This window comes from Notolabrus celidotus, chromosome 4 (assembly GCF_009762535.1).
Source record: "Notolabrus celidotus isolate fNotCel1 chromosome 4, fNotCel1.pri, whole genome shotgun sequence".
NCBI classification, from domain to species: domain Eukaryota; kingdom Metazoa; phylum Chordata; class Actinopteri; order Labriformes; family Labridae; genus Notolabrus; species Notolabrus celidotus.
Genome location: NC_048275.1, coordinates 14,805,738 through 14,832,985, shown reverse-complemented (window position 1 = coordinate 14,832,985; position 27,248 = coordinate 14,805,738). Strand labels below are relative to the sequence as shown.

The 27,248-nt window shown below is 40.0% G+C and overlaps 1 protein-coding gene across 3 annotated transcripts in view; it reads right to left on the bottom strand.

Moving 5' to 3' along the window:
• sh3pxd2ab (SH3 and PX domains 2Ab) overlaps positions 1–27,248 on the bottom strand; it is a 70,990-nt gene that overhangs the window by 8,414 nt on the left and 35,328 nt on the right. For 2 of the 3 annotated variants that reach the window (XM_034682420.1, XM_034682419.1), the window contains exons 7-9: positions 18,325–18,453; positions 3,483–3,596; positions 209–292 (exon numbers count right to left, since the gene is read on the bottom strand). In XM_034682420.1, the coding sequence (XP_034538311.1) occupies positions 209–292; positions 3,483–3,596; positions 18,325–18,453 (327 nt within the window). The remainder of the gene's footprint in view (positions 1–208; positions 293–3,482; positions 3,597–18,324; positions 18,454–27,248) is intronic. The other variant, XM_034682421.1, reaches the window with a different exon arrangement.

Sequence of the window (27,248 nt, the reverse complement as noted above, 5' to 3'; positions counted from 1 at the left end):
AAGTTAGTGGTTAGCTGCGTTAGGCTGTGGTGCATGATGAATGCATTTGCTGGAAGATGACACAGGATGACCAAATATGTGCACATGGAGAGGGACGAGATGAGTAGTGTGATAAGAGACGTAAAGTATAGACAGGGTGAGGAGAACAATAACAAAAGGGGGGGGGGGGTAGAAGGGGGGAGGTGATGCTGCATCTGTCTCTGTTCACCTCGGCTCTGCTGCCTGCTGATGACACCCCCCAACGTCCATCTCCGGTCCAGCCTCTTCAGATGAGCCTTATGTCGCTTAGTAACTGACAGACACATGTGGTGACCAGATGATTAACACACAAACAAACAAACATGGTAGACATGAAGAGCAGGCACAACATTTTACACAAACACGCAGCACACAAATGACATGGATCCAGAGAGAGAGTCCGGTTATTAGCCACATGAAGGACATTAGAACAAAACTGCAAAGCAACAGCATGTTGGACAGTTAGCATGGATGGATAGGTGGAGGTAACAGAGGAAGTGTTAAAACTAAGACATCTTCACTGTGGCTTGTAATTAGGATGTCGTTAGCATGGTTTTCCCATCCTGTTGTGTTAGAGCATCTGGGACACACATTGCTTCAGCAGGAATGCTTTCCAATTAATAGAGCAGCTGACAGGGCCTGCTGGCTGGAGCTGTGAGCCTGAGGTCTCGATGTCCTCTGTGTTTTGTAGTCATTACAGTAGAAACGGAAAAGATCTTAGCCAAATGCAAGATCCAGGAGTTAACAACATGGTTTTCCCAACAAAATACAGTTTTTAATGTCACAAATATCAAACAGAATCTGGGAGAGAGGTAGCAAACTCTACTTTGAATTCTAGTTAAATGTTCAAGTGATAAGCTGAGATTAATGCCACTATATAAAACTGGAAGCTTGAATTTGTTTGGCCTTTTTTTAATTATGTGGCCATGAATTAGAAGAAAGGGTACAATCTTTGGCTGTGAATATGAAGCAATAGCAACCCTATGGTAAGCTTAGCTTAGCAGAAACACTGGAAATAAGGTGAAACAGCTAGCTTAATTCAGTCCTAATACCACCAAAGATCATAAAACGTCACATCTTGTCTGCTTAAAGCTCCTGTGAGGAAATTTGGACTTATTATTGAACAGATTGAAATGAACAGCAATGTCTCTTTATGAGCTATAAAAGCGAACAAGGCAATCAACGGCAAGAATGACAGTTTCTATGTTATAATTTTTAGTGCCTGAACTGCTATGAGGGGTAGATATCAGATGAGACCATCTACAGAACGCTGAAGAAACAGAGTTATATGTGTCAATGTTCATAGAAAGTAGGATAAGATATTTTTTCAGAAGTCAGCAAAGATGTAGAGTCAGATGTACTGCTTTGTCCATAGGGGGCGTCGAAATCGTCAAAAACGGAAACAAAACAAAAACTAGCACTGAATGAAAAAAAAAATTATTAAGATGGTAAGGTCGGCACCGGCAGGTGACCACCCTAGTTCTTGTTCATAGTTCCATGTACACTGTTCTATCTTTAATTAAGCTGTAACAGAGTTATTTTTAAGTGAATAAGTGAGCCTTATCCCGAGCAAATTGTCAGGTCTGTCCATAAGAGGTCATTGTGTTTTCACTATTATTGTTTCTTTTTCTCAATTGCTGGGAAATTTAAGTTATCAGAGAAATATCGGATGAACAAAATCTGATCCATGGTCTATGACCTTACCTTCTTTGGACTCTTATTCCAGGATGGCTGATGTTGTGTTTTTTCTAGACTCAAAACAAACCAAACTGGAAGGACTTTTGTTTTTACTTTACTAATGTTGCTATATTGTTGTGTCTACCTGTCCATTCCAAATAAAGATACAATTTAAAAACAAAAAAAAAAAAAGGAGGTAATGTCCCATCTATTTTATTGCCATTGAGGAGTTGCCTGACAACCCCAAAAAGCTCCTTACAATAACAAGATCCCAGCTGAAGAATTTAGAAATAACATACAATTTGTCAAAGCAACAGTAACTGTCCCCCCCCTTTTTTTTTGCAAAGCTAAGCTAACCAGCTGCTTGAATCAGTCTCATATTAGACATAGGAATCATATCAACCCTCTTATCCAACTCTCAGCCGGAAGCATATTTCCCAAAATCTACAACTATCTTGTTTAAGTTTGTGATGGCACAGACTGCTGAAGACTACAGGACTGACAAAGATATGCTTTATGAGTTTCATGCCATTCCCATGACTTACTAGACACATAAACATTAATAACACGGACAGGTTGTCCTTTGCTAGAACTCCCATGCAGCAAACAGCAGCTGCACATAACTATGTTTGGCGTCGACATTACCATTTAGGTTTCCATGTGGTCAGTTGATCACAGTTGATAAATATGTATTATGTACATTCAAATGTGAAGAAAATGGCTTTTAATGCATCTAACATATTGTGAAACAGTGACTTGGTTTAACCTCATGTTTTTCCCTCTCCTTCCATCTTTGAGTCATTACATATACAACATTAATGGGATCTTGGGTCTCATTGTTACAATGTAGCCTTATTGTACAGCAAAAGATGTTTTGGCCAGAGTGCTGGAAAATCCTGATGTTTGTTTGGAAGTGTAACACACAGCGTAATGATTTCCGTGCCTCCAGTTTGTTGGGTTTTCTCAAACGCAATGTTGCAATATTGAACAAAAAAAGCTGAACTACCTGTCAAAAAATTGAGGAGTCAGTGTATGACAGTGATATTGAAAACGTTTGAGGAATTAGAGGATTTGAACTGCTTTTATACAGCCTGATAAGCATGTCTGACAGCGCTATCAACATGATTGCGAGGTTGGACGCTAGCCTCAGCTTCACATGTGTCTGCATCAGATTCTGGCAAACTGGACTCCATATATGTGTGTTTCTTATCAGCATGTTGGATCCCCCTTTGACAATCTGGAAATGTAACATCAACACTGATCCACTGTACTGTAACTTATCAGCAATCCACAATGATAAACAGACATTGCATGAAATAGCGTAATTCATGTCAGAGTTTAGGTTTATTTAGGATAATGGTAATTTAAAGAGCATGACTCGGGAGATATTCTCCTGTTTCATCACTTGCTGCGGATCAACACACATGCCTCTTTCATAAACCTACTACATGGAGGTCATTTCACTGATTTTTTTCTTTTCCTGCATCAGAAGGTTACTGTACAGCACATCACTGTGGTGGTTGTGGTGTGGTCTCTCCTGGCTCTCCTTACCCAGGTCTCAATCTGCACTCTGTTCATGTGTGCTTATAATGGCAGGCAGACACAGAGAGGTGTTCAGTGTAGGCCGGCGCCGGCAGGAGTAAAGTAGGGCGCATTTGCTCCATTTTGTCACAGATCAAAGACTGGAGGATGAAGGGCATGAGTGGTACACGTGTGTGGCTGTCTACAAGAGGTTGTGTCTGAGTTTGTGTGTGGTCAGGAGCAGGAAAGATTTTTTAGTCACTTACCTTCACCACTTTTAGAGGCGCCCAACTCCAAGTCATCCCGTGTGCCACTGTGGGAGTTGAGATAGGTGGCAGGGACCCAACCCTGCTCCTCTGCCGTACTGACAAACCACCAACCTGTGGAAAAACACAAGGCTGAAAATCAACAGGGCTGTATGGGATGATTCACAAACATTTTCCTATTTCCTACAGCATAAGATGTCACATCTTTGCTTTTACTACTAGCATTATATGTCTATACTATCTGTTGTTGCTCTGTTTGTTTGTCTCTGTCCATCTTTCTCTTTCTGCGTCTCCCTCTGTCCCACTTTCACAGCTCATCCAGTTGAAGCCGATGGCTTCACCATGAGTCTGGTTCTGCTCAAGGTTTCTGCCTTTTAAAGGAAAAGTTTGGATGGATGGATGGATGGATAGATGGATGGATAGATAGATGGATGGATAGATGTATGGATGTATGTATGGATGTATGTATGTATGTATGTATGTATGTATGTATGTATGTATGTATGTATGTATGTATGTATGTATGTATGTATGTATGTATGTATGTATGTATGTATGGATATATGGATGTATGGATGATGGATGGATGGATGGATGGATGGATGGATGGATGGATGGATGGATGGATGGATGGATTGATGGATTGATGGATTTATTTGACTTAGATTGATAGATTTGACTTGACTTTGATTGATTGATGATTGATTGATTGATTGATTGATTGATTGATTGATTGATTGATTGATTGATTGATTGATTGATTGATTGATTGATTGATTGGTTGGTTGGTTGATAGTGCATTACACAGAAATATGAAGTAGGTTTAGGGAGAACTCTAAGCTTGTGAAGTGATTTGATATTTTTAGGAGATATTTGAGGCTGTGATAAGAAGAAGTATTAACATTAAATCGCTGATGTCATACTACATAATCTCATCTGGCTTTTCTCCCATCATATTACTTTTGTGCACAGAGATGAGCTTAAAAGTGAACATGAGCGTGAGAAATGTAATTGTTCTATAATTACAATCAGGGCCTAAAACATCAGAGGAAGCACCGCCTGGCTGTGGCTCGACTCAGGCGATCCAACCTGCGATTCATCAGGATAAGTCAGGATCTTAGTGGCCAGGAAACTGCTGAAATCTATTGTCTAGCCAAAATCTCCCTTTGCAATCTTGAAGATGATTTGAATTGTTTTTTTCTTGAGAAGACAGTATGTCTCTGAAAAAGTGCCTCATCTGGAAAGGTGCACAAGTAACAAAATGTTTCATTTTAGAAAAATCTGATCCCAATAAAGTTAGAAGAGCGCAGCGATGCATTGTGGCAGATAAGCAGTAAAAGTCCTGTCAAATGTAAAGTACATATGTCAACTCACATTTTTCCTGATGCTAAATCATTTCCACAAAATATCACATATGTCATCCCACATTTGAGCGACCTCTCACCAAATCTTTGCAGGAGACCTAAGTGACAAAGCTGGCACAGAACATATTCTATGGTATTGCCATATGTAGGCTATTTGCTGTGGTAACAGGGATACAATATGGCTGACAGCTGTCCAGACAGCTCATAAAGAGGAGATGAGTGTTCCATCACACTTTCACAGCTGGTCCAAAACACCCAGTGTACATTTTCCCTACAGAAACGCTGTGATTTAGAAGTAGTGTAGTCATACATAATTAATGAAAAGAAGCAGAATGATGTAGTGTGATAGACATGAACAGAGAGAAGATGTATAACCTAATTAACGGTGTGGTTAAAGGATGAGGCGAAATGATAGGATGCTAATGTTGAAAAAAACATTGTAGACACCAGTATTAGGCCGTCATGATTCATCTGCATGGAGTGAAATATGATGTAATTAAATCCTCAGTCTTGCAGTCATGCATCTCAATTAGACAGGCGGCAATTACAGTCTGCTATAAATGAGGAGATCTTATAACTGGTGTTTGAGGAAAACAGCAGAGTACACAAGGAGGCACTTTGCATCAATACTGTAGAGATTATTTTTTCCCCTTTGCATCAGTTCTTAATAGATCCTTTTTTCATGTTTTCTGGGACATTTTGCCTTTCTCAGATTGGCAAGTTTGAAGAGACACGGGACGTGTGAGGGGTCAAGAGTAGGGGACGGTATATAGCAAAGGGTTTAGCGTCCATTGAAACAAGGACTGTAGCCTCTACACATGCGGCAACCTCATCACACTGTTGGTGCTGTAAGATTAGCAAAGTCTTAGAAAAATTACATCACACATGACTTCACACCTGACAGATGATGGCATCTTGCTGCTGCCAGCTCTGGATAATTGCTAAACCTTTTTGATGTTACACTCAAGGACATCTAGGCTTTCACTGCAATTCACTTTTTTCTTCTAGGATAGATTATGATCTGTTATCAGGTCTGTTTCAACAGCTGATTCACAAGTTTTCATGCCCATTCTTTGTTATCTAGGGAAGGGATGTTTGGAAACAACTAATCTCCTAATCAAAATTTGAGCACAACTTATTTAACACAGCCAAACACGGTATCACAGAGGCTGTGAGTAAGCAATGTCAAATTGTTTGCTAGGTGTGGCTAACATTAGCAGAGCCAGCACCACCAGACTTGGTTTTTACTAGGGATGCACCGATCCGATCCTGGTATCGGATATCGGCTAGATCGGCCTCTAAAAGCTGGATCAGATATCAGTGACAAAGGGCCGACATATAGTGCCGATCCATATGGCAGACCTATTCATCTCAGTTCTATGCTTTTCTGTGTTTAGATCAGCCATGTGCGTCTCCTACGTCATCAGTGCTGGACGGTCTGTGCATTTTTGCCCGGTGGAGCATAATGGAGGATAACTACAGAGACTCTGCAGTTTAGCTGCAAGTCACGCTTCTTTTGTTAACAACTCCACCGGAAACTTTCAACATGTACAGCGATAATGTTTTGATGGATGGCAGTGGCGCTGAAAAATATAATGGGAGCCCAAAAGGAGGAAGTTTACGTCAGCTGTAGCCTACTGCAAAGAAGAAAGATACCTTCTATTAATGGATTCAAAGTGTGACAAAATGTTCCAGATCCTTGAAATTAAGGGATTCCAGCCTCTGGTTTAGCACGTGGAACCCAGGTACAGTTCACCATCAAGTCAGAAAAGCCTGAAGTTGCCAAAACATGATTCTATCCTCACATTAAGGAATAGAGATTGTTAAATCAATACCAGGATCGGATCGGCTAGTATCGGTATTGGCAGATACCAAAGCGGTATCGATATCGGTATCGGGACATAAAAAGTAGGATTGGTGAATCCCTAGTTCCTACTAGCAGGATAACGTCCACATGCCTGTGCTAGTTACTCATTGCTCCGGTCTAGTGGTTATAAGCCAGTTTGATCAGATACAGCCTACATAAGTAAGTGAGTGATTTACACGTGAAACTTCAGCACAGCTTTCCGTGTCAAAATGCTGTCAAACTGCGTCACACTACACCTTGCTTTCTGTTATCTGTGCCTGTTTCCATCCGGGTAGCAGAGCATCATAGTATTATGGCAGCAGCCAATAACCAGAGCTACATCCCCAACCAGCGGCAGGTGGCTGCATTACAGCTCATACACAACATGTAACTGGCATTTCCGGACAACAATAAAACAATATTAAAAAATGATTCGACCAACTTGTAATCCTGGTGCTCACTAGTGAGGGTAATGATGTTTAGTAGTTAAGTTGACTCCTTCTGATGGACTAAACTAAATACAGAAAATGCAAGAGAATCCATGTCAAGGTCTTTCAAGAATTCACTGTGATCCATGTGAGGGATGATTTATTTAATTAATCAACTTGCTGAGCTGCATGACATTAATCCTGATCAGATATACAGAGGGGTATTTAGCATAGTTTGGGTGGGTCCAAATAAAGGGATGTTGTTATTGTTTGGCTCTAAACAACATGCTGGTTTTGGCTCTGATGCGAAACAAACCATGTAATGTGTGAAGTCTTTGTACCAAAGCATCGGCTTAAACAAAACCTCATGCCAATAAATCAGACAGACTAGCAAGCTACAAAGAACATAAATAGTGGTATCTACAGCATTGCCACACAGTGGATTTCAAAGCTTGTGTGAGGATTTGAGTAAAATCTGTAATTAAACTCATACAAGCTTAATGAGACAATGGCACTAAACTTGCGTAATATGTCATTTAGTCAGATTTTAATAAATCTGATGTACAAGGTTAGCTGACGAGAGCAATATCGACTACATGAATGGTACATAAAATTAAAGTGACCATAACAAAGAAAGGTCAGCATGACAGAAGTAAAAAGACCTGCTGCATGTCATTATGAAAACAATCCATACATCTGCAAATTGCAGTTCTCACACCGACACTTCAGCTTTGAGAAAATGTCACTTCACTTCAGCCCACCATTGCTTATAGAAATATAAGCAAATATAAGAGAAAAGGGACGGGAATGTAGCTTAATTGAGAACACTTGGCTGTAAGTCTGAATATACATACTCAGCAAAGGCATACAGTCATTTTGACAGCACCTGAGTACATAGTGTTATTGATGGCGAGAGCTGCCTTGCCTGTTTTTTTAGCCATCCTTACATATGGCAGGTGCTTTGGCTGAAGTCACTGGACCTAAAAATAGGCATTAACAGAACCTTTAAAAACATTACGCAAGTGCTGATTTCCTGAGCAATGCAGGTTGTGTATCAGACAAGCTGCAATTATATGAAACTCAGAGGAAAAAAGGACTTGAACACCAAACCTGCTCCACGTCTTTCATCGCATCCATTCAAAAAGTGACCTCAATTCAGTCCTCAACCAAACCAAAGCTTCATCACAGCAACACAAAATGACACCCAACTTCCAGACATCCATGTGTAGAAAATGGTCTCATCCAAATTCAAAGTTTAAGTGAAGAGATTCATATTTCAACTTAACCCCTCCATCATTTTCACATACTGTACTTTTTATTGTGAAAAGTCCTGAGGAATATTTCCATATGGGCAGGGAGGGGGACTTGATTCTTAACTTTTGGATATTTGACAGGCTTATCATTTGTACATTCTTCATAATGACACAAATCTAAGTCTGAGGTCACTGCAAAAGAAAACAGCTGCTTTGATAGTCTTCAGCTGCCAAAACAGGAACTGTGCTCACAGTAAATGGTGAAAAACAACGCTGAGGGAATCCTGAAGAGTGAACAAAGGTGTGGATTTATCTTCTAAAATGACAGATAGTGGAAATTAGATTAGGAGAAAAATGTGTTCCCTCCTGCCTGATTCCTGATGGCAGGGATTATCTGTACTGATGTGGGAGGAACAAATGTGAAAAGAAGCATATTTTATGTCAGGACATATGTGTGTGTCTGTGGGTGTGTTAGTATGAGAACATACTGTATGTGTCTGTACTTTTTGAACCAAGGAAGGATCAAATCTGAAAAATGCACAGACACACAAAAGTACACCTGCACTTTTATCTTTGTGTTTATCCACTTCTTGTTTTTGTTCAGGCTGCATCACACGCCTTGCTATCCTCTCAAGAAAAAGTGAGAAATCCTGGAAAGCTGCAGCAGTTTAGAGCACAATGGGGAAAACCAAAACAGAGCCAAATGCTGACTGGCAATACACTTAACATTATTCAGTATTACGACCAAAGCTACTTAGTCAACATCCTGAGTAAATCATAAAGCTTTTAAAACGTTTAAACAGAGAATACTTTAGTAATTACCACCATTTTGAGGTCAGTGGTTGCATAAGACAAAGGCTAAACCCACAACCCTCTGGTGGAGTTCTCACATAACACCATCATACAGTAGGATCATAACCACAGACATCAACCTCAAATGTCAGTCTCTGACATGGAGAAACCAAACAGGCTGCCTTGACAACGCTGTTGTTCAACTAAAATGACATCATGAAAAATTTGAGGTTTTGAGTAGACAAATTGTCACTAAGTATTGCACCTCCACAGCAGAGTGCCTGCCGGAGGTGCACCACTCGGGCTGTATCAAATCAACATGTTGCTTGTTTAATGTATTTTCTTTAGCTTGAAAAAAGGATTCTATCAACCTCTTCTCATGTTGAATTGGATGGAAACGGTGCTTAACTTTAGCCTATCTCTAATTTTATGCTAACTACTTCACCATTTACTGGAGTGAGTCAGGAAGTTATTTGTTCTGGCTGTTGGGTTGATTGCATTCTTACTACAATTTTGAGTGAAAGACAAGGTACTTGTGTTTTAATTAACTGATCCAGGGTTTGACTGGAGGTCTGACACCACCTCTTCTAGGCGATCTCAGCTTGTTTGTTTTTTTCTGCGTCAGAGTGTGATTGTTGCGTTCACATATGTCCAAACCAAGCGGCAACCTCCAGTCTCAAACTATGAAGCCCATGCCGAAGTGCAGAAACACCGGAAACCACATAGACACCAATTCAAAGAAGACGATCTTTGCAGCATCAATAAACATGTTTACAGCCTGGTTCAAAAAGCAGCTGGGCTCTACGTAGCTGATTTCTCTATCAGCACACACTGTACGGGGGGGTGAATTTTTTTCTAACGTGACGGTTCAGAAGATATTAAGATTACAAGTTTTTGCCCAAATAAAGACATGACTGGCTTGACTCCCGGACGGGAACACATAGTTGCTGGCTATGTGACAGCTTGAGTTGGCTATGCCAGGTTGAGTTCCGCATTTCCAGTATGGCTGCAGCCGTCGATTGATGTCACGGATACTACGTCCATTATTTATACAGTCTATGGGGCCAAGGCAGGAATTGCACCCTGTTTTGGAACAACTTCTCCAAACAATCCCGGTATGAAAGCACCCTAAATAAATGTTGTGGAGTCCTGTTTTAATTGTTAGGACTCCTAAATTCAAACCAAAAAGTGACCAGTGACTGTGGGTTAATTGGTGACGAGCAGAGAGTCCATCAGTACTTCACAATTATCAAAGTTAACATAAGCTGGACTCATCTACTGTATCTGGAGCTTGCAGGATTTCTCCTGCTCCACATAGCAAAAACAGATGGCACTAGAAGCTACACAGCTGCACCAAAAGTGCACATTGTGGTCTTTGCTGAAGGTGATGAAAGTCCTCACACAGGAAGACAGACAAGAAGACCTGAAGCATGGTTCCGTCCAGTGCCTCTAAAGCTTATGTTATCTCTCAGAGCGTTCTGGCTTCTTTGCTGGTTGTTTGACAACTACTCCCAGGCAAGAAATAGTCTGGCATATAACCTAATGAAAAATGTAATTTTTGCACTTTGGTTTTGGATCAGAATAAAACTAATGACATACACTTTGTTCATTTTGTGGTTTTAGGGTTGTTACAGCCAAATGTTAATCGAGGGATAAGGGAAGCATCGTACAGCAAATGTATTCCTGCAAAAAAGTCAATTATTGTTTTAAAAATGTTAATTAATGGAACAAAAGGCAGCTTTGTTTTGCTACTGTTGTGAAAAGTGATGGTAGCTCTTTTCCTCAGTTTCCAGTCTATGCCAACCAGCTGCTGACTGTAGCTTCACACTGAGAGGATAAATATAAAAGGGGTATCTACATTGTCATATATATACTGCATATACATACTGTCAGCCAAAATAGAACAATTGTTTTTCCAGAGATGTAATACAATCCTTCACCAAGCTCTGAGCATCTATTTCAGAAACCAGTTGATTGTGTAATGAACAAATCAATGCTGGTTATTCAAGCTTTAGATTTGCAGCAATTTGACAACTCCAGATGGAAATCTTTTTACTGAGACAGATAGTTCTCATGTAAACAGATGCCTGCTGGAAATTTTTTAATGGAGCTCTCCATATAGTCCCACTTAGCCTGTATTTTACCCCTGTGGGTGCGGATACAGTGGACAGATGTATGATGAGACTGAGCAGCATTTCTGAGCTCTGTGTGTCTCTCATATGCTATCTGCCATCTGGAAAATCTATCAGTTTTATAAGCTGTGCTTCTTTTTTTATTGTAATCAACAACAGACTCTCGACTGCAACAAGACACTAGATTTATGCCTTTTCGGTTTTATTCCTTAGTTGACTGGATAACCTATAAAATTATAACTCTGCAATCTATGTGTGCAATCGATCAAGTCTGATGCCTACGCAATGGCATACATACTATAGAGTGACACGTCAGTATTGCTTAACGTCCTTATGCATTTATCATTAAGAGTTATAGGCCTGAAACTGAACTGAAGTACAAAATCAATGTTGTCTCAAGTGTTGGAGCCACTCTGCAATTCTGTTCTCTGCATCCAGTATGAATACGAGAACCACAGATTCAGAAAAATCTTTTTTCCTCTCTTCTTGAAAAGATGAGGAATGCAGCAGCTCAGCAGTCCTGCAGACATCCGACACCACTGTTGAGTGCAGCAGGAGAAAACCCCATTCATTTCCAGCTCCTGTATTCGTATAACAGTGTATCACGTATCAAAGCACAAGGGGACATGTATCCAGTCCAATACACACACTTCCAGAATTCATAAAAAAAGGGGGTTTCAATTACACGAGTGGGTCTGGTAAGAGTGGGGTGTGGGGGCTGAAAACGGCACAGGACGACTTTCAAGAGCTGATGTTGACCTAAGAAACAACATCGTCTCCCACCCAGCCTCTGAATGGATCCCCTCATGGTCTCAACGAAGCTGTGTTGCCCACGGTTGGTGCACTTTCTAGGCTCTACTGATTTGGAGACACAGCAGTCCTTGAGTGTCTGAAAGCCCACCCATTCAAATGCCGGTAAAAGTCAATGCTCAATTCTAAAGTGTGTGTGTGTGAGAGAGAGAGAGCAGCTTAACAGGCTGATTTGTTGACATAACCGTTGGCACTATTCGCCTGTATCACTCTAATGCAAGGGAACCAGAAGTTGAAGTGCCAGCTACAAACCTCCCATTCCAGTTTCCATATCTTAAAATGCTGTATAAGGTTATTTTCTTGAGACAGTCATTAGTACTTCCTATGGTAAGTTGAAAGAATGCGGAGGATGGGGATTACTACAAGTGGATAATGTGTCTTCCATCTGCTGTTGCACCACTTCAGCTTAAAAAAGACATTTAACACTTGGAAGGTTTTCTGCATCATGTCTTTTGTGGTTCATCGACAAGAATTATGAGGTTTTTCCTCTTTTATAGAAGGAAACATGTTCTTGCTGAAACTGCACATACCAAATTGGAAACTGAAAGATGCAGCGCAAGAAGCTCAACGTTGACCTTGTGTTAAATCCTCCTGAATATCAGTAAAAACTCTTGGCCAGTATACACCATGTTGGAAGGAGCTACTGATGCTAAAACCTGCATTGTAAATCAGTCCCCTTCTTTACCAGTCAGGTATCATGGGAGCACATCTTTTGGTGCTTTTTTCTAAGTACAGAGGAGAGTCAAATTACAGTGTTGAAACTTAAATAGTTATCAGGGTATACGAGAAATAGTTGAAGAGTGATGTTCAGGAGCATCTAATTTCCAAGTTGTTCCATCATAAATTCAAATTCTGACTAACAGACTTGCCTTGTCTCTTTTTTGCTAGTTACAAATGGCTCAGGTCAAGTATGCCAGTTTAACCAGACACAGCCTACATACAACTTCTCATACATACAACTTATCTCCATTTTCTAGATCAAAATTCTGCCAAACTGTGCCACTTAGATACCATCTGTCATCTATGCTTGCTAACATCTGGGTAGTAGAGCTTGAAAGCACTAGGAGAAGGTAGCTAGGAGGTAGCTATTAACTAGAGGTACTGCCCCAGCTAGTGGCAGGTGGCTACGCTAGACATGCTACGCTAAACATGCACATCCCTTGTTGAGACATCTCAGTTAAAGCCAAATACATAAATGTGTATAGCTGAGTATAAATATATATATGCCAAGTTTCATTCAAGGTAATCAATTAAACAGTGATATGTAACTCTGGACCAAAGTTGATGGACCAAAGGCCATGATGCTAGCATGGCTAAAAACAATATGCAATTCTGAATAGTATGATTGTCCAAAAAGTAAAACAAATAGACAAAAGTGGAACCTTTTTTCCTTCTTGATACTGATTTCAATACCTAGACGTAAGTATAATCCGGTACTACCGTATGATACAAACGTGATTCAAAACTATATAATCACATTTTAAGCAGGGATCGGAATTCACAGTAATCCTTGTACTCAATTACTCGAATTATCTAATGAACGAATACTCGAGTACTCACAATATTAATTTTTTTAACCGTTAACAAAAAGAAATAAATAAATGAATAAATAAAAGTCAATTTTGGTTATTAGCAGGCTAATCTTCTCCGCTCTGGTTTCGTCACAACGACGTGATAACGTGGCTAGCAAAAGAGGTGAGATGTGAGACTGCCTGTTATCCGTCTCTGCTGTTTTCTCCTTGTGCTTTAAATGATGTGGTTAAGCATCAAACTAGTATTTCTATGGTATGCAAGTTTAACGCCAAATATCTTACACTGCACATTAACTTCATCGTTTTTTTCGAAGTACTTTCAGACATCACTTTTTTTTAACTGACATGTCGTAGGTGTCGCAGACGGTTCTGTATTTGTTGTGCTTTTGCATTCGGTGGAATAATATGTTCCCAGAGAGTTGCCTTAGCTGCCGTAAAACAGTTGTTTTTGCTGAAATCTGGCTCGGTGTGTACTAAAGCTGAAGCGATGGCCGGAGAAGTCATACGTTTATATCCTGTTAATTATTTTCCTGCCTAGTATATTCAGTTAGGCGAAAACAAAAAGCACATGGTCACACATGCAACGCTGTATGAGTTCAAGTTATATTGCCAGGTGCACGAGTAACAAAATGCTACTCGAATAATGGGGTCAATAGCGAGTACTCGAGTAATCGAACCCTTCCCTAATTAGAAGGATACACTGATTGCTGACATTTGCTAACTTTTACTACCATTGATATAAGTATCTCACTGTTTTTGTTAATTATCAATTAATAATATAAATGTCAATACCTTATTTTAGGTTGTATAGGGAAACAATACTGATACCAGTGTTGGTAATGACACTGGTATATGTATTGGGAACATCTCTATAATGACAACTCCCCAGTAGTTATCTGGATCAGTAATTTGTACAACAGTATTTTGGAGGCCACTTTGAATTTAACAAAGGGAAATTCTTTTAAGAGTAACAGCCGGTCTGTGCTCTCCAAGTTCACTCAGTTTCAGGACAACTCAAAGAATCAGCCTCCCTAAACGAAAGATCCTGCTGAGCTGAGCCCGGAGGAAAGACAGTTAAAACATTTTTATATTGCTACAATTTTTCCATATGGAAGTTAGGAAGACATCCTTCACATCCATCATGCCATGCCGGGGTCCAGACCTGCTTAATCTGCCATGATACAACCCCAGCAGTCTCTGTGGGACCACGGAATACCACAGACAGCATACCACCATCACCTTCAAGCATCTGTATGTTTAAGATTTGGCAAACATAGAAATATCACTGTTTTCAAGGGGAAAAGGACAGTTTTATACAGATAAGATTGCTATCTTACTAAGTGACCCTTCAGGCTCTTCCTGAAATTTCCCCGTTCTCCACCCTGGGTGGAGCGGTAAAGATGCATTTCAAAAGGGTGGTGCCAGGGGGTCTTGGGGGAGCTGGTGGAACTGACAGATGCAAGCTGGTTTCTCAATAACAGACAGGCATTCCTGGATTTTATTTGGCAAACTATAATTCAAAGAGGCTGACCTGGACTTGGAATGGGAACAAGTTAAACCCTTAGTGGTCCACTGAGAGCGATTTTCTACACAAGACTGGGCACAACACAACCTAACACTGCCCTTGAGGTGTATGCAGCTACAGTAAGAACAATATTTCCAGAATTGACTGCAAATCATTGTACCTCTTCCGACATACTTCTTCATTAAAGGGCAAAGTCTGAACCACTGCATGCAGAGCATTTGCACTGACCGACAAGGCTGCTAGCTTAGCTTTGGTTAGCGTCTGTCCAATATAGTGTAAACTGAGGAGGCATCCTGGAGGATCCATTAAGCCATTATAATGAACCAACCTCTCTGAACCACTCACTTTGGCAGGAAATGTCTTTTTCCATTTTCTCCATGAGTTTCTCTCTCTGCACTTCTCTCTCTCTCCCCTCCTGAGCCAGCATCTCCCCATGGCATAGTCTTATAAAAAAGGAAAAATAAAATAGCTGCCGAGAGAGTGAGGACAACACTGATAATTAAAAGAGTAATTTTAGTGTTTGTACTTAATTGTAACTTTTGCAACTTTTTCAAATGCCTTCTTTAGATGTTTAATTGTTCTTAGGACATAGCTACGCCTGGTTTTTCAATGATTGGTAAAACCCAACATCAAGGGCACATTGATTGATTGATCGTTGATTTACCACATCCTACGCTTTCTTTAAACCCAACAAACCAGAAACCAATATAAACTACTGTACAAACTGACACAAAGGACACGACACAGACTGTAATGTCGAGTTAGTGCAATGGAAAATACTGCTGTGGCTGGAGACAGCAGGCTGGAAAAGTGGAGAAAGCTGAGCTCGCTTATAGGTCTGACCTAGATTCACTGCCCTGTCAAAGGCATATATTATCTAATCCAAGGTAAGGAAAAGCTGAAAAACTGCACTGGGAAGCAGTCACAGCCCCAGTCTTTGGTACAGTAGGTTTAACAGCAGTACTTTGTTTTTAAGAGGACGCTGAATGGCAAATAAAACTCATAGCTGTAGTTTCCATTTCTAGATGTGTCGCTCTGATACTCAAACAGCTTTGTGTAAGAAATAATAAGTAGAAACTTAATTCTGATTAATAATTAGAAAGCAATATGAAAGATATGTTCCACTCACTGCATCCAAAGGTTCTGCAAAGAACCCCATGCTGGGTTTTAAATGTGTTTGGCGTTAAATGAAAATACGCCACCATAGCTGGAAGCTAAATAAATATCTTTACAAAGCTTTTATCATTACAAAGTAATAGACACCTTTTAGCACCTCTAACTCTGCACAGTCACTGCTCAACTGCATAATACACAGATCACACTGTCAGAAACCATTAAAGGGTTTGTACTTATCCTGCAAGCGAATGGATGCTAAATCAAATGAGCTCTGAAATCTTCTTAGCACACACCTCGTCTTGTTAGCATTGGCAAAGGGATATGGGGTGATGTCACCCAGCCAAATGGGGCAGATTTAGCCTGACTTCCATTGCAAAACGTGTTGAGTTTTCAGTTCAATGCAAGCTGTGCTGCTGGAAAGAGTCTCCAAAGCATGATGTAGGGAGGGGGAAGGGGGTTTATTTACTTCAGATCTCTGTGAAATTGTCCGACAGTGTATAATAAAACTGTCAAATCGCCTTAAGATGTGTTTTAAGAAGCCTGGAGTCTGCTGCTTCGCTTTTGAAGCTCATGACGAATCAAACCAAACCAGAGAGGAATGAATGAGCTTAACTCAGAGAGGCAACAAAATGTGGGCTGCATCAGAGAAGAGGATGAAACAAAGCAATACTTTTATGGAAATCAAGCTACAGCAATAACACAGAAGCCTAGAATCATATATCTGCAATAAGGTGAAAAAAGAGCTTGAGTTTGCATTTTGCATACATCATCAAAACACACAGAGGTCTGCAAGGTGGTCAGAGAAAATGCAATACTAAAGAAGGGGCCTCCACTTAAAAGCACAGAACCATGTAGCTGAAGTTCATGGAGGGAAGCTCTCATATAAGTCCCCCCTCGATAAAAGGACTTCAAGGTGTTGGGATATCCGCCTCTCTACGGCTCCCCATCGAGCTGAAATCCTACTGGAGCGGGGAGTGAAAACAAATACTCGAACCCAAAAGCAAGACACGTGACACTTCAAAGCGATCCTGCTCTATGGACCCTCTTCCTTGAGGCCAATGTGGCATGGCGTTTCACTCACACCCATCGTGAAACCCAAGTCCAGCAACAGTCTTCCTGGTCAAATGCTTCCTCCTCCATCTTTCCTCTTTCCCCATCCTCCCACTTGAAGAACACATGAGACCCATTACTGTTTAACTGCCTCAGCACGCCATCGCAGCTCAACGTCAGACTCCTTTACCCCTCTGGTCACCTCTTGTGTCTTGCGTAACAAATTCCCTTCAAAATAAAAGTAACTTAAGCAGGTGCATAGGTGAGAGTGTCCAGTTTAAGGTTGTTTACCCAAAACACAGGATATGACATTCATATTATTAAAAAAACAAACAACATGAAACCTCAGTACAAGAAGCTTTTCTTGAGTCCTATCTGACCAAAATCCATCTGACTGCATTCCATAGTTGATATTATGTATTGCATTTCAGTACATTCATACACACTAGTCTGGATTTAGGGCATTTGTGGAGTCTTCCACCCTCAATAGATGCACATTCAGCACATTCCAACATTATCCTGAGTTTGTGCTTCATGTTACCCTGTTAGCGGCTTGTTAAACACTGAGTTTAGTCATATTCAATCAAATATTCATAGCCCTCTTTGCTAACTCTTCCCAGAGGTTAAACAGCTGACTAAGGACTCTGCAGCTGGCATTTGTAAATCCGGCGTGTCTTGCTGGCTTTCCATTAAAGTGAGGTGGAATAATTAATACGAGTCTGGAAGACATTCCTCTTGCTAGAGGCAACATTCTGGCCTACAGCCTAAACCAACAGTGGGAAAAAACAGGGCTGACTGTGGGCCAAAGCGAGCCTCCAGATGGGGCTAAGTAACAGTTAGCAAGCTGTGGACAAAGGAGGTGAGAGGGGTGAGTTTGGGCAGAGGGTAGCATGTTGGAGGATCTATGTGTTTGTGTTAGACATACATACAACTTGCAAGCTGCCTGTTTCCGGCTAAGCGTGTCTTTTGCTGTCCATTTGTTTTCATTACTCACCACTCTCGCTCTTTTCAATGACGTCCACCACCTCGCCTGCTTGAAGGCTGATTTCTGCAGGCTCTTGTTTCTCGTAGCTGGCCACCACCACATACTGTTCCAGGAGCATGGGATCCGAAGCATCCAGACCTGGAGTTGATGGGAAAAAACATGCTGTCAGCCAGCTGCCAGCCATAGGTCCACGAGAACGACTGCCGGGCACCCGTTGTGCCATAGGCCACTTTGTCTGTAGAGCTCAGCCAATCACAATATTCACAGGGCTCAGTGCATCTTCCTGAGAGTCTAGCCATAGAGCTGCATCCCCCTCCAGCCCAACAGCATGGGCAATGGAGATCCTGAAAGTCTAGGAAAAGAATCTCCCTTCGAAAAGTGTAGGATCAAGCAGCCAAGTGCAGAAAATCCATTCTCTGTCACTGAGGAGACCTCATCCTTTTTGTCCAACAAAACTTGGACTGGGTCAGCAGATACAGGCAGGCACATGAACTTGGCAGTATGAGGAGAAGCACTAGGAAAGAAGAAAAAGCTGTTGTAGTGACAGAAAAGTGAGCTAAAGCCAGCTGAGGACAGGACAGTAGAGTGGGAGAAAGAAATGGTTTCCCTTGGAAAATAAACCATCTGCTAAAAAGCCTCCTTCTCCTCAGTTGGGGCTGGAGCTAGAGGAAGAGTAGGGGGGTTGTGTACACCAATCATAAGAGTCGGCACTGGAGGCCTTAAATAGAACCAGATGAAGGGGCTGGAGCTGTGCTCAGAGGGATGGCCCTCTGTCTCCATGAAACACTAGAGCTCTGACTACAGCGTGCAGCCTAGCCAATGGAAATCTTTCTTTCTGAACTTCACTGAGTTAACCATATAAACACCAGCAGTGACTTAGTTTGTTCAGTGTGCCTGCTTTCATAACTTGGCCACATTCAGTACTTGACCTATGTTTGGTTCACCCTACTTAACCACAGAAATGCCTTCTTGGGACAGAAACTGATTTAATCTGAAAACCTATCAGAGAAAATAGTGCAAAGTATAAAATACATCCACAGCATTTTCCCCACTCTAATAAAGCTGCATTAGCTGAGCCCTATTTGTGAGAAATCCTTATAAAACAAGCAGCTTATAATGACTGAAGCAGATCTAACAGATGTCACCTGGAGTCCAGACGCAACTCCAGCTGACTTTCAGTTCACACATTAACAAGAGCTGCTGCTGACCACTGAGTTCAAAGTTCCTAACAGAAGGAAGCTACTGTCTGCACACACAAGATCATATCTGTTTATCCTACAGCTACAACAAATACACAATGTACTTCTATGGTGTGTTTAACTAACAGCAAGTGATCTGCAAGAGATCAGAATCTGCTTTTACAGACAGAGTTACGGTAGAGAGAGAGAGAAAAGCAAAGAAAGCTCAAATAAAAATGCTTTAAAATGCTATAAACACTGAACTGGAAGGGGGAACTTGGTTTTATCCACAGGATGGAAAATAAGAGAAATGCAGCCCATTAGATGGAAGTTTTGAGGCTTAGATAAGAAATGACTGAGACAACTTGGATTAAGCTGTCATTTCTCCAAAGAGCTGACCTGGCGACAGTACTTCAGACTCAAGATTAACATTTCTCTGTTGGGATAATACTTTTGCATTCAACTCTGGAGCTACATTTGAAATGTCAAGGAGCTCATAACTTATGGAGATGAACTCAGAACCATTAACATCTCAGATGCTCAAACTGCCAAAGAGTCTGACACTGGATTACTGTGGTCGGGCTGTGGTTTATGAAGCTTCACGTTATTTGTGCAAGATGTTTCGTCAGACCGCAAAGCTGGGTGCAGAAAGACTGGAAAGAACGTATTATTTCAATTCTGGGTATTGCCCTCTAGTTCTTCAAAGTCTAATATGACAGCTATTGCTTTAGTAACAGCAGTGATATTTGTTTTGACGCTATTCTTGGAAACTTGTGGTTGTGTGGTTAGCTTTAAGTCATAGATCAATTAGAGATGATCACTACACAACATTGGCTAAAGAAGGACAACAGATGAGTCATGACATGTGTTGTTGTTACTACTGAGTGATTGATAAGTAATGAAAGGGAAAGCTAAGTGTGTCAATTATGTAGTGCAGTAGTTGAGTACTTATTGATTAAGTCATTTCACTATTATTTAGGATAAATATCTTAATAAGCGTGTTTCAACTTCACTTTTTCCTAAAATCTGTCCGATATCACAATTTTTTTTTCCAAGTATGAAAACTTCAAAACAAGTTTTCAGCTTACTCTAACAATGCTGTAGGGTCTTGGATGTATTCAGAGGCTTTTCAAACCTGAATGCCAAAAAAGTTGGGACATTGTATCAAATATTGATAAAAACTGAATTTGATGGTTTGCAAATCATTTAAACCCTACATTTAATTGAAACTAGAGCAAAGACAACATATCATTTTTGAAGTATAGCATCTTATTTTCTTTTAATTGTTTAATATTTTAGTGTTTTATTATCTTAGAAATGTATTTTATTTTGGTGATTTTCATTTATTGTGTTGAGATTTATTTGTATTTATTTATTTTATTTTCATTGTTTTTTATTATTGTTGTTGCATATATTGTGTTCTTCACCTTAGGATTGTGGGTGGGTTTTGGGGTTGGGACTGGGTTGGGATTAAGATGGGGGGGTCTTTTTGTTTTTATTTGTTTTGTACAGCACTTTGTGTTACAATATCATTGTATGAAAAGCCCTTTATAAATAAAGTCTGATTGATTGATTGATCAAATGTTGAAACTGAAATATTTTATTCTTTAATGAAAAATATATGCTCATTTTAAATTTGATGCCAACAACATGTTTCAAAACAGTTGGGACAGGGACAACAAAACACTAAACAAGTTGTGTAATGCAAACAAACAAACAAACAAACAAACCAAAAAACAAAGATCTGAAGGAACATCTCTATAGTGGGAAGTATGGGATTTCATCATACACAGGACATAATATTAAAAAAAAAGACCAAGACAATGGTTGAAATCATTGGCTGAGGTCTCCGGGCCCTTAAAAACAGACATGACACTGCATGGTCTCAAAATCACCTCTAAAAACCATAATCTGTGAACAGTTTGTTGGTGAATCCACAAACGCAGGTTAAAACTGTGGAAAGAGGAAACCGTATATAAACTTAATCAACAAACGTAAATTTTCTGGGTCTCAGCCAATTTAAGGTGCACAGAGGCGAAGTGGAAAACTGTCCTGTGGTCTGATGAATCAAACTTTGACTTTTTTATTTGTAAATCATAAAAGCTGCATTTCTAAAGAGGAGAGAAACCACTCAGTTTAGCACACCGTTTAAAAGCCTGCAACTGTGATGTATGGGGATGCATAAGTACCCATGGCACGGATGGCTTACACATTACACATTACAAAGCACCATTAATGCTGAATGATACACTTTTTGATGGCTGCATGTGTAACACATAGCCATCCAGACAACGCCTTTTTGAGGGAAGACCTAGCGTATTACATCATGACAATGCCAAACCACATTCATGGCCATACTACAGCATGACTAGAAGAGTCGAAGAGTTTGGATGCTAAACTCGCCTGCCTGCAGTCCCGACTTGTTACCCACTGAAAAATTTGATCCATCATAAAACCAAACTATAACAAATGAGCCTGATTTGTTGAGCAGCTGAAATCTGATATAAGGCAAGAAAGGGATAATATTTCACCTTCCAACTCCAGATACGGGTCTCCTTTGTTCACAAACTTTTCCAGTGTTCCCAACTTTTTTTAAACAAGTTGCTGGCATTACATTTAAAATAAGTACATGTTTTTTATGAATCAATAATGTTTCTCTTTTAATTTTTATGTTTTCTTTGCACTATCTTCAAATTAATGTCAAGTTTAAATGATTTGCAAACCATTTAAATCTGTTTCTTCTTTCACAGCGTCACAACCTTTTTTGAATTGGGGTTGGATTCTGTGTGCTTACTTAATGATGAACGTTGCCCAAAAAAATTGATTAATGACCTGTTCCAAGCCAAATATCAAACAGACGTGTTAACCACATCTTTGCACAACACATTTGTCAACAATGTAATTTGAAGGCTAAAAGGACATAAAATGTCAAATGATGTAAATGGAGGTTTCTATACGTCAGCATTAACTACTGCTGTGAGTGAACAGTAAATCTTTGACCTGTGGTGAGTGAGTAAAGACTTTGTCAGCAAAGCCAATAGTCCCTGAAAAACAAAAGCAAATATTTCAGCCTCATTCAGGAAATGAAATGTTTTGCAACAGCAGGAAAACAGAGCCAGAACAAGGAGAACGTGTGTGAGAAAATGGGATGTGAAACAGTCTTGGACAGGATAGGTCTGATTCAAATGAACTATCTTTAAAAATAGATCTGGGTAGAAACTGAGCTTTTTAAGCTACTGAGTACAAATCAGGACTTCATACATTGATCAGGCTGGTATGGTTCAAGTACCATTATCAGTCAAATCCTGAAAAGGGTTATTTGACATGATTTAATTTCCTACAAGGGATGCATCGGTCAAAACCACAGGGATCATGGAAAGTTTTTGAAATACATGAAGAATAGTTTAATTTCAAATTAAGTTTATATCCTCATAGGGAACAAGTTAACAGGAAGTGTCTGAAAACTCTTGGCAAGCTAGCTAAAAATGTAATGGCTGAAAAACCTACACACAATTAAGAAATTGTAATGTTTTTGTTTGACAGCAAGGGCTAAAATGTTTAAATGGGTAGCTAACAAGTTAGGTCTAAAATTAAACTATGAGTGTTAACATTAGCTAAAAGTTAACGCTCAGTTGTTGTAATAGTCGCTTAACAGTTGTCTTAAGAGTAATGAGAAAAGCATGGATATTAAATAAGATATCTAAATGGTTAAAATAGTTATCCAGAAGAAGGGGATAAACTGTTGAGGATGTTAGCTAACAGTAATTGCTAGATAATTTAAACTGTTAGCTAAAAGTAATGGTTGAGTTATTGAAATAATTATAGCTAAAAGTCATGTGATTGATGTAGATCAGGGGTGTCAAACATACGGTCCGTGGGCCAAAAGTGAAACAATTACAGAGAAGACATTAGCTATAATTTTTTAATAAAAGTAGCTGCTATTTCAGATTTGTCCTCTGGGGATAACATACAATCATAGTGCTGATGGATCCGGGAGAATATTTGCAGTTTGCTTAATCCAGTGGAAATTTATAGACTTTTTAGAGTACTTCAAGATCCAATCAACATTAAAATTTTCGTATATGTAAACTTGTAACGGCAGGAGCGGTGGATCCACCTTCTTCGGAAAAAGGAGCCACATATAGTGCGCATGCTTACCATACATGCGCATACTTCATAGGTCCCACTCTGAGACTCATCATGGCGAAAAATACAAAAGCTGTTTTTCTAAAAAAAAAAAGATAGTTCATGTAATATGAACATTTTCAGAATGTACATGTACTCTATTGCACTAAAACAAAGGGAAACATTTTGAGTTGTCCTTCTCTATAGGTTATTATGCTATAGTTTTACTGGTCCGGCCCACTTGAGATCAAATTGGGCTGTGTGTGGCCCCTGAACTGAAATGAGTTTGACACCCCTGATGTAGATAAAAGTGAAGGCTTAATGGTGAAAAAGTGTATTCAAAGTCATTGCTAAATGGTTAAATTCCTCACTTTTAATATGTCACTTAAATTCTATGATTTAAAAAATAATGTCATAAATAAACCCCTTCAAAGGCCTATGTAAAATTATGTTTATATGACACTGCATTTTTTTATTCAAAAGGACCTTTGGAATGCTGTGGGTGGTGTCCATGTTGGGGTACTTGAGTTCATTTTAATAATAGTTATTCAGAGTTCTTGTCAGCTTACATAAGTGTCTGTGTGTTAAACAGTACACCACTGTATGCAAGTACAATATAGATCCCAAGTATTTACAGGCTTTGAAAAGAGAAGTATTTTGTTGCTGGCTTCCCTCAGATAGCCCTGTTAACCACTTTCTGTGTTTATATCTCTCTTCACTCAGATTTATACATATGCTTCCTGCTCCCACCCTTGTACTCCCAAATGTCCTAACTCCATCCAACACCCACCCCCAGCCCCACTCACCCATCATCAACTCCATCCAAAGATGATGACAGTTAGGAACTCTGAAATGATTCATCACCAGGAGGAGGAAACCAGGGCGTCCATGTCTACCCATTTAAACCAGGGATTTTTACTTAGTTAGAGATTTTTCATGATCGAGCATTTTTGTTTATTGCATATTTGGCACTGGGCTTCGTGTCTTGCAGTGCCATGTTTTGAACCCTGGGGTAACTTAATGGGAGCAGAAATGGGTTGAGAGGAGTAAATTTTGGCAGAGTGAGATGCCTTTGTTTGGCTCATCAGCAGCAGATGTTCAGTTGGATTAGAAAAGGACACAGGACTGCTGTTCAATGTTGTACAGATGTACGCATGTCATTGAATCAGTATGTGGCCCTGAGGGAGAAGGGGCAGACCACAAACAAACAGAGAATCTTTCCCCCAAATCCTATTAAGACAGACTTCACAGGGGTGTTAAAAACTCTTGAATATCTTTATCATGTTGTTCTGCAAATTCTTTTGTCAAAGATTTAAGTGTAAATGTTACAAAAGTTTGAAGAAACCCAAGTTTTTTACATCTATGATCACTTGTGAGTGGTCTTCTGTATTGTCTTTGTTGCTGCAGCCAGGAACCGTCAAATAGAGAAATGCACAAACAATTGGAGAAGTGTTTATCTAGCTCTGTGCTTGCATGTGCACGTGTAACTTTGTGCACATGCACATTAAATAAGGAACGTCTTGTAAAAACCTTGCTACATTGTAAATCCACAGGGCACCTTAAAGTTCAGTAGTTACTTTGCACTGCATGTAGCTGATTGAGAGGTTTCCAAAAACTCTAAATTCAGGTTGTTAATTAAGCGAGAGGGACTTCAAACCAGTCCTCCACTTCATCAGGTTTTCCAGTTGGAAATCTGACAGCTTTCACACCTAACTACAAGTACGCATAGAATATAGAAACCACAAACAACAACATAAATTATCCATTTGAAAGGCACCCTATCCAAAATTACAAAAAAACATTTATGACCTCAGTGGTTACATAATCATTTTCTTGCTACAACATGCTTTCTTTAGCCAAAAGCTTACGCTTTGCCTCCAGGGTGGAAGTCCACCATGACAAACGGTCACTTATCAGAAACAGAGCTGCCAGTGCTGCATCTGCACTATGCTGGAGGAGTGGGCGGAGCTCCTGTCCTACAGGACTTAACTAGGGGGAAATTAAAAAAACTTTACTGAGCTGTTACTGTTGTATCCATGAAATAAACAGCAATATCTATGACATTTATCAACATATACTGGTCAAAAGGATCTTTTCATTTAGGTTTAACCCACAACATGAAACTTGGAGCTTCTGTGAGGCTCATTGTGCACGGGTTCAGAGGGGGCATAGTGGTGCTGTTCATTGAGAAAAAAGCAGCTGAAACAGTGTCCACTTGTTAGAGTGATTAGGAAGTGCTCATTTGCCTTAATGATTTCCTATGCCAGTTTAAAATCTTATCAATCAACAAATACAAACAAACAGAGCCCTCTTGAGCTTACCCACCCTCTAACATATGAACACATTAACCCTTTTCCTCTGAACAAGCATGCGCACATATACCAGCACTCGGCACGGGAAACACCCACATAGACACAACTTCACGCACACATACACACCCTGCAGGCCCCCTGAGACCCACAGCTCAAATAAAGACAGCAAGTCTGCACACATAAACACACTCCCTCAGTCCATGCACAACACTGAAATGGTTTCCACTTGCCACGTAAACCTCCTCTCCTCTCCAGCTGCTTTTCACATGCACTACACCCCTGAGCGCTCCGGTTCTTTTCCTCCTCTACTAAACCTCTATCTGTCTAATGCTCATCTAACGTTCTTTTTAAACACAGATTATCACTAATGCTTAGATGATGATCTAAATCTTATGAACATCCCCAAACGTAAGCACAGCTTATCCTACAATCTAAGTTAATTTGAATTATCAGATTGTTTTCCGTTCACAATCAAACAGTTTCACTTGCCTTTCTCTCCTGAGTGTTGATAAAGTATTATGTATTTCATCATCCTGGAAGTATCTTGTTATAAAAAATGTTTCCTGAGGATTTGGTCCAAGTTAGCTGACAGTGATTTATGCTTACAAGCGCGGCATCAGAAGTCAGTCCTGACAAATCCATTATATGTCTGTGAATAAACCTTATCTAGATAGTGGCAGGGCTATGATTTAAGCTGCTTCATCTTCAAATTGTAGGGCTCTTGAAGTTAAAACCACAGTTGGAGGATAAAAGACACATGGGCCAAAATGCCACCGTCCTTCAAGGGATACTTCAAGTATTTTCAGGTAGGGTTGTATGAGGCACTTATCAGCGTTAAGTGTAATAACAATCAGCACTATCCCATTTTGGAAAAGCTGGCCGGAGTGCTTAAACTGAGCTATTAACCGGTGTGAACGGGTTCACGAGGAACACATACTTCAGTCACTTAAAAATGTATGTGCAAAAAAAATCTGTTGAATGTATGCTACATTCTTTTTATTTGCACCACTTTACCTTGTAAACAAGCGCTTTCCCCTGGGACTAGTTTTTGACTACACGAAATCTTCTTCTCTCTTCTGGCCTCCTACACTTTTTCTCACTGATAACAGCACTTAAGCTTAAGTGAGACAAAGAAGAAATATATTCACACACAACATCATCAAAGACGAGAGACCGACACTGATAGTTTCATCTGATCTCTCCTGCCTGCCAGGTATATAGAGCTCCTCATTATACCTCACATGCAGTTTTGCGGTGCACAGGGCTACATTCTCCTCAGGGCAGGGGCTCAGTACACTCTTATGGGAGACTTGTACCA